This window comes from Ceratosolen solmsi, unplaced genomic scaffold (genome assembly GCF_000503995.2).
Source record: "Ceratosolen solmsi marchali unplaced genomic scaffold, CerSol_1.0 scaffold1, whole genome shotgun sequence".
NCBI classification, from domain to species: Eukaryota; Metazoa; Arthropoda; class Insecta; order Hymenoptera; family Agaonidae; genus Ceratosolen; species Ceratosolen solmsi.
In genome coordinates, this window is record NW_011948415.1 from 6776214 (window position 1) to 6784465 (window position 8252).

Below are 8252 nucleotides of genomic sequence, written 5' to 3' on the forward strand. Positions count from 1 at the left end.
TGGGGGGGGGGGGGGGGGGGATACGCACAGACACGCGGGATGGTGCAGGACAGGGCAAGGTAGGGCAGGGCAGGGCAGGGCAGGACGGAGCGCTCACCCCCGTAAATATCGACCCCTGTCACGTCGGCGGTGGTGGCGGCAGTGGCAGCTGGAATTAGTGGCCGCTTGCCCTCCCGCCTCCGCCACATCGTGCAACAACGAGACTCTGCCGTAACAATTATCGCATCTTCCGTTTACGAAATTCGGCGATGGACCGGATTCACCGCGAGGCCTGACCCACTTTCAACTTCCGAGTCTTTATGAGCGAGTCGATATAACATGGTAAAGAGCGTTAGCTACTTGATAATTTTTGGTTATTCCCAGCGATTTTTTGGCGATCCCGGAAACGTTCTTCCCGTACTAAATCGAATTGGCCAATTAATACTGTTATTAACATTGCACATCCTGAAGCGAAGATTCACACATTACTCGGTGACTTGAGTTTTATTGGCGAGGAAATTTTCAACGAGTGGCAAAACATTAATTGAACGAGAACTGTTTTATGAAGATGGCGTCCGTACTAGCTTCCCTCACTGCATTTTGAATGCTTTATTTATGCTTGCGCGTGCATTGGCTTGGAGAGCTTGAAAATATTTTCTTACAAGATACCGTATTTCACGTACTAAAAATTTAATTGGATATGGAGGAATTATCGTAAAAGCAGCGCAAGCTAAAAACATTAAAAACGCACTTTGCGCCTCAATTTTCTGAGAGCTCGCTTTTAACAGGAACGTACTTAAGCGTTAAGCTGTGAACTTTGAGAATTACTTAAGGGGACAGAACGTTATATCTTCGCTGTTTGCGCCTTGGCATATAATACGGAGCTTACATAGTGTATTACTGCTATATCGACGAATTATAAGTGTGCAAAGCCGTAATTGTAATTCTTCTACTTTGGCGCACAACATTGTTTCGCAGTAGGAAACCATCGTATCCTGGACTTATTATTAATTCATAGATTATCATAAAAAGCTCCATATCAAAAGCTCGAATATCATTGAATAGTATTGTAGACGTTTACGGTTACATGGCTCGAAACAAACACAAGGAAGAGCTTTCCCTCGTATAACGAGAGAATTAATTTTATCCCACCACAACCCATTCTGTGCACTTCCTCGTTTACAGGATATGTAAATGCGCTTCATGTTACTCTGATGCTAATCATTTTGGAACTTTGTAGGCCGACGTAATATAGGTAAGATGCACAGCTTCACGTATGTATAATCATGCGCATTCGTTCAAATAGGTATGAACTCGATTCCTCGAAGAGGTCGAAGAGGACGCTTTGCCTTTTTGGATGAAAAACCGAGAAAGACATAACTAAAGAGAAACGGGCCTTTAATAAAATAAAATTATTTATCATTATCGTTTAATTTCTTTTTTAAACATAGATGGAATTCCCTATTTACCTTTACTCGGTATTTATGAAGCTTAGAAAAAGATGAAAGCTATAAATGGAACTATTCGCTATTTAATTTTGATGCAAATTATATATATACATAAATGGCTGTATGCAAAGGTGATGATGATGAAATGTACTTTTAAGTCGAACACCCTTTACATAAGACATAATATGTGGTATTTTCAAAATAAATAAGGCCAATGTTATCGATTTTTATGATGTATATATGCATGTATCAATGTATCAATGTTATTTTCTGGATTTAAGTAATAAATAATAGAAATTAAAACTTCTGTGTTTTATTGGGACTATGCTATTGATCCGTCGATTTCACCAATAATGCCATATCATTAGAAAATTAAGAATTAATTTTTCGCGTCCTCCGGCACTTATTCAAGAATTAATTCTAAATATTCATTGATTATTTAAATATGGTGCTCTTTATTTGTCGTAGTGTCGTGGCAAGTTTGCAAGGATCGCTCCACGTACTCGAGTACGATAATGTTATTTATCATTGACAATTTGACGATAGGACTTGAGTAGATGAATAAATCTAGATCCTCGACAATTAGCGCCGACTGTCGACGATGAACGTCGTACGTCTCGATTATAATACCTCGAGTGCTACGAGTAGAAAAAGTTGAAACGAAAGACGCCGCGGATAGCACAGCAGATTACGTCTAAAGTGTAAAGACACTGTTGAAGTCATCGATCCTGCCCGGTTATGATGGGCCTTTGAGGACGTCAACGATCACAGGACCGTCGCGATGTTTGATATAATGCACACGTTAAACTATCTCAGGTGAAAGTTCCATGTCGAGGCACAACAAGCACGTACTTTTGCCCCTTTATTGTTTTTGAGTGAAATGCATTCTCGGGTACTCGCTGACACGCCTTAGTAATTAGTAGCAGACGGCAGTCGTCGACTGAAGCCCGACTTTGATGTTCTTTTTAATCGGATCGGGTCTCTTGTTAGAGACGCAAAAGTTTTAAGTTTGGAGTGTTGAGAGAAAAATGTAGCTTTCTACCTTCCGTATTGCGAATTTATAATGACTCGCTGAGCGAATTATTTTAAAATAATGATAATCCGTGGAATTCCTTTCTTCTCGAAAGCTGAGGTACCTTAGCCAGAAATCTGTTAACTATCATCAAAGTTATAATGGACTCTTCAAGAGCTATTGTGATAAAACAATTTTTCATTGTTGTTTTGTATTGTTTGTATTTTACTTTTGTCGTAGCATTATCAGCCGTACTATTTGATCTTGTCAGCTCTTCGATAAATTTTTGCGATAAGAAAAAGCTTTGCTGAGAGATTTGTGCCCAAGCAGTCCAGCACTGCTCGATATTAATCGTCTCCTCTTTCACTCTCCAGTGTATTACTCTAAAGATACTTAATAGTCTATGACTATCTGTAAATGTATCGCTCATACGAGTCGATAAATTTGCATAATAAATGAAAAATGAGTGGTAACGTAAGCATGACGTCATTATTATTACGTCACCGTTTGTATTACTTTATTTTAATTTAGTGGCTTCGTCGACTAACTATTTAACAATTAATAATCACACGCTAAAAGCTCAAAACACTAATTAATTATTATTATTAACATTACAATCTTTGACTCGTTGAATAAATTATAAAATTGTACGATAGAAGCTCCAGTGTATAAGATTTTATGAAAAATTTAATTAAGCCAGAATTAAGGCCTTTTTTAAAAAAATTTTGAGATGACCATGAGAAATCCGTTACACGCATAATTTTTACGACAGTGGGGCCATTTCTTCCGTCATTTGCTCATAATTGTATTTTTTACCGGACGATCTACCAAGCACACACCGACTAAATTCCCAAATTAGATCACGTTCAATAGGATTTCTTTTTTTATGAATTGCAAATATCGATATAATGAAGGATCGATAAATTTCATTCCCTATGGCAAACACGTGGCTTATAAAGTTTAAGCGAGCCGTGAGAAAATACTCGGCCATGTCCGGTGAAAATGATGAAATCCAATATACTATCGCATAAATATTAATGTCCTATCACGGAGGGATAACAAATTCAATGGCGCTCATTGATTATCACGTAATGGTTTGAGGCCAGATTTCCCATTGTATTGCCCGGCATTATTCATCGTCGTTGCTGCTTATCGGGGCGTGGGTGGTCAGGTTCGATGACCACGTCCCACGTTTTCGCCAGCAGCATCTCGTCATCCTCGGGAAGAACCTTTGCTTTGGCCGATCCCGATTGGTGCTATATCCTCCTACCGACCCACTCGACCCACTGGCCCGTATGTTTCGCTAAACGATGGCACGCTGATCAAAGCTCCGCGGCGCCATTTCCACGATCAAAGAGCCATTTTCATTGTGTACGACTGTCATCGGGTCTGTCGTGGATTCACCCGCCTTAGATCCTTGAAAACGAGGGAAATCGGGCATCCGAGCTCCCTCGATTCGCATTATGATAAAAAAATAGCAACAGTCATCGGCTGGGCTCTTTACCCCGCTGAAATACAAAAATGTCAATTTAATTACCCGGGTACTCGGTTATGTTGCTCTTGTCCTCGGCTTTAAAAGGTATGTGAAATTATGTTACCTACATTGCGAATTGATGCAAAAATTGATGCCGCCACATAAGATAATAGCCCGATATTTTTAAATATTTAAACGGATACCTGGAATATATACGTATACATATACGCGCGCGTACGCGGGCACACACACACACATATATATATATATATATATATATATATATATATATACATGTATATGTATTATTATTTTAAAAGTAATTAGATATTTTACTGGATTTAAATGACAAATTTTTTTTCCGAGTAAAAATTAGCTAAATATTGGTACAAAAATAGTTTTTAATGTCGTTTTTGCAATGAACGAAGATTAATAATTTAATAAAAGTTCATTGTATAAATCAATAACTATATAATCAAAAGACAATATTGCCACTGGTATTTCATTAAATCTATAACATTTTATTAAATTTCAGTATCTGAAAATTATTTTTATTGTCTAATTAAAGATTAATTACGAAGAACAATAACCATTTATTATTGTTTATTTATAAAACTTTCAAATGTGAATAATCTATGGGTTAATCAATAGAAACGTAAAATATCATTAGTTAAATAATGAAAATATTGATTTGACGCTGGTTGAAGTAATCATGATATTTAATTTCCAATCTTTTCCAATCTCTTCATAATATTTTCAATAAATAATTTACAAAATTATTTATTTGCTAGATGAATATTTATTAAAAACATGAATTTGTAATAAAAGAAAATTAAATGTTGTTATTGAAAAGAACGATTCTTCTGTTACATCTAAGTGAAAATGCATTTTATACATTTTTTTTGAAAGATTAATAGTTATACATATTTTTAAATAAATTGATGGGAATGAAATTTTAACTTATTCTTATTAAAAAACAACGACAATAAGTTATTTATAGATATATTAATCATATTAAATGCTACTAATTTAATAGTCTGATGTAGTCAATAAAATATTAACACAATTTACATAGTCGAGTCATTAATTACGTAAATTAAAAATAGGTTTAATAAAAAGAACCCAAGAAATTTGAACATAAAATAGACGTCTGTAGATTTTTGTTGAAGCCTACTTCTAATCGTGTCGAGCTTTACATAAATTAAAAAAAAATTGTAATACTTTTCCAACTCACAATCTTTTTCTTATTTATATATATATATATATATATATATATAGATATATAAATAGATAGATAGGCTATAGACTGTAAAAAATATTTTGCAAACATGTATAAATAAAAGATGCTCTTATATTTTTACATTTATCGTTATCAATTCAAAATCAAATTTGCTCAATAGTATTAAATAATTCGTAATACTTCTTTAATAATATACCCCACACAAGTATTTTTCATAGTTACTGTTTTTCGACATTAATTTCATCGCAACACTTGCTTGTATCTTATCTTTAAAAAGCCATGTGTCGCCAACTTCTTCTTTTACCATTGTGATAACATCTATACGCACCCATAAAAATTCCAAATATTTTCGACATAGCCGTGATGTTGCAAATCGTTTGACTTCTCGTTTCCTTTCAGGATGTCGCGTTCATAAATCCAGCGAATGTGGTATTCGTGTACATGCTCGTGCGCGAATTAGTCGACGGCAAGGAGGCATCCGAGCGTGAACTCCAGGCGACGGTGCTGACCTGCCTCTATCTGTCCTACAGCTACATGGGCAATGAGATCAGCTACCCGCAGAAGCCCTTCTTCGTCGAGGACAGCAAGGACAAATTTTGGGACAGGTGCCTCCTCATCGTCAACCGACTGAGCTCCAAGATGCTGCGCATCAACAGCGAGCCCGGATACTTTACAGAAATTTTCTCCGAATTGAAGGCATGTTGGGTCGCGTAATTATTTTAGACTTTGACGACGCTTGCAACGGCACGGCGAGGGCTTCCCACGGTTAGTTAAATGCACGATTACAGCTAACGGGTAGGCTTAGCGCGCTCGAACCGACCACTATTTTCATTACCAAAGTCCGGAAGGTGATTCGCGCTTCAAGTCATTGCTAATATCTTGAATCGTTTCGTTACTAGCGAGGAAATTCCAGATTTCATGATTTCACGACAGAGATTAATACGATTTTCACGTAAAGTAGCTTTTTCCTTTCTTTTTCTTTAATTCTGAAGGATAAAGCTCACAGAACAATATGACCCATAGTCCCGTATTTGGGTATTTCGAACGAGTGGGTGGTGGTAAAGTCACCGTCAATGTCAGAAATATGCCGAGATCCAAGAAAATTAAAAATACGGATTTATTTAAAGACTAAAAATTACTTGCGAGGTTAATCCTCCTAAATACGCATTAAATAAGTCCGTTAAAACTATTTACGCATTATTACGATAATATTAATGACTACGTTCCTACGTATAGTTGCACTCGAGTCCATCGACACTCTAGACGAAGAGTTAAGCGGATACCGAGCGCAATGCAAAACTACCCATAAAAATACAAAGCTGCGATAAACTTTAGTGACCTACGGCCGAATAAAACACGCGAACTTTGCATTACGCTTGCGATCGATAAAAAAAATCGTAAGGCGGCACTCGCCGTAAAAAGCCAAGAGAACTGCTCGCACCGCCGCTCTCGAGTGCCCAAGTGCACAATGGCGAGCCTTGAAGATCGTGCCTCGAGATCGGGAAGAGAGTCGCACGAGTATGCGATCGGGGAAGGCCAATCGCGGAAGCCCTAAGGTCCCAAAGCCGAGTCCAATGCTAATGCCGAGTTCTGTGTCGACAGGCCTACGGAGCCATGGACCTGACGAGTCTCAGCGGCAGCCTCGTCGTCTCCGGACTCGCGGTCCCCACCAAGGCGGCTTGACGGAGCTACACGCACTTGCTGGTACGAATCGGCCGCCAACGCTGCAACGTTACAACGCTCTGACAGCAGACGCACACCGGAGGAGAGCTCGCCCATACGGCCTGACCTGGCGGCGGCGGCGGCGGCGGCGGCGGCGGCGGCGGCGGGCCCGGGCCCGGCCCATGAGTGTCCGTCGGAATCCGATAACGAAGAAGCGGCACAGTTCCCCGCCTGCCCGCCCCTTCGCATCTCCTATACAATCGAGGACCTTGACGCCCCGGAGCACTCTCCCGAGGACGGCGCCTATCGCAGCTTCCTCTCGCCCGAGGCCGCCCATCGCGACCTACGTCTCCAAGCCAGCCAGGGCGCGGAGATCCGCTGGGAGCTTCAGGGTCCTCGGGCCGAATCGGGGCCCGGGACTCGTAGCCGTCACGACTCCCACGGTCCATTGGACCGTGAGCGCCACGGCGTCGAAGCTGAGCGCTGGTCCCTCCCGCGGGCGAACCCCGAGCCAGAACCGGCCCCTGGAGCTGAACGCGACCTTGACCTGCCCGAGGTCTCTCTGAACCCGCGTCAACGTTGCACCTGCCCGTCGGTTCCACCTCTGAGGATCGAGCGCGGCTCGCCCGAGTCCCGATCTCACTGGGCCCCGGGGCCGCGGCTCTCGCTGCCCTCGGGCCGCCGCACGGAGACGCATCGCGGCGAGGAGCTCAAAAGTCGGAGCCTGCGGGAACGGTCCCGCGCCCGAGCGGATTCGAGTCCGGAAGCCCGATGGCCCTGTCGCGATGCGCAGTGCCTCGGGGATGTCGTCTGGAAGCCGGCCGGGGAGATGCCGCGGTCAGCCTCGGGCTTTGGGAGCGTGACACCCCCACGAGTACCGCCACCCGCCGCCTCCCCGGTCAAGGGCCCGGAAGCGGAACAGCGGTGGCGGCTGCTGAGTCAGGTGTCGGCCTTCCCCATCTACCAGGGGGCCTGGCGCGAGGCCTCGCCACCGCTATGGTCTACGCGCGCCGATGAGAAAGAAGAATTTGAAGAAGGAGAGAAGAGGAGCCGGAGGAAGAAGAAGGAAAAGGGAATAGTGGATGAGAAGGGGGATAGGATGAGCGAGAAGGATAATTCTAAAGAGAGAGCGGAGCCGTCGGCGCAGCCGCCACTATCACTGGCGCCCGAACCCAGTCACCATCCGGTCCCGCCGCCCAGGACGCGGAGCGCCCAGAGCCGACCCGCCCGGAGGAGTCGCAGCCACGGCGGCCGCAGCTGGTACGCTCGCGGGCCCTGCTCGAGGTCCCACGACGGGAGCCCGGGAAGCGTTCGCTGAGCGAGGAGATGCGCAGCTGGGCCGAGCTCGAGACCGAGAGACGCGCCCCGGTCTTCCGGGCCAGGAGCGAGGAGGTCGCGCGTAACGAGGAGAACGAGGGCCAGGAACTCAGGGAGTAT

General features: G+C 42.9%; 1 protein-coding gene across 1 annotated transcript in view; it reads left to right on the forward strand.

The window, feature by feature from the left end:
* Positions 1–6972, forward strand: part of Cdk5alpha (Cdk5 activator-like protein) — a 22243-nt gene extending 15271 nt beyond the window's left edge. The window contains exons 3-4 of the mRNA XM_011507749.1: positions 5553–5849; positions 6756–6972. Of these exons, the coding sequence (XP_011506051.1) occupies positions 5553–5849; positions 6756–6836 (378 nt within the window). The 3' untranslated portion in view covers positions 6837–6972. The remainder of the gene's footprint in view (positions 1–5552; positions 5850–6755) is intronic.
* The last annotated feature ends 1280 nt before the right edge of the window (positions 6973–8252 follow it).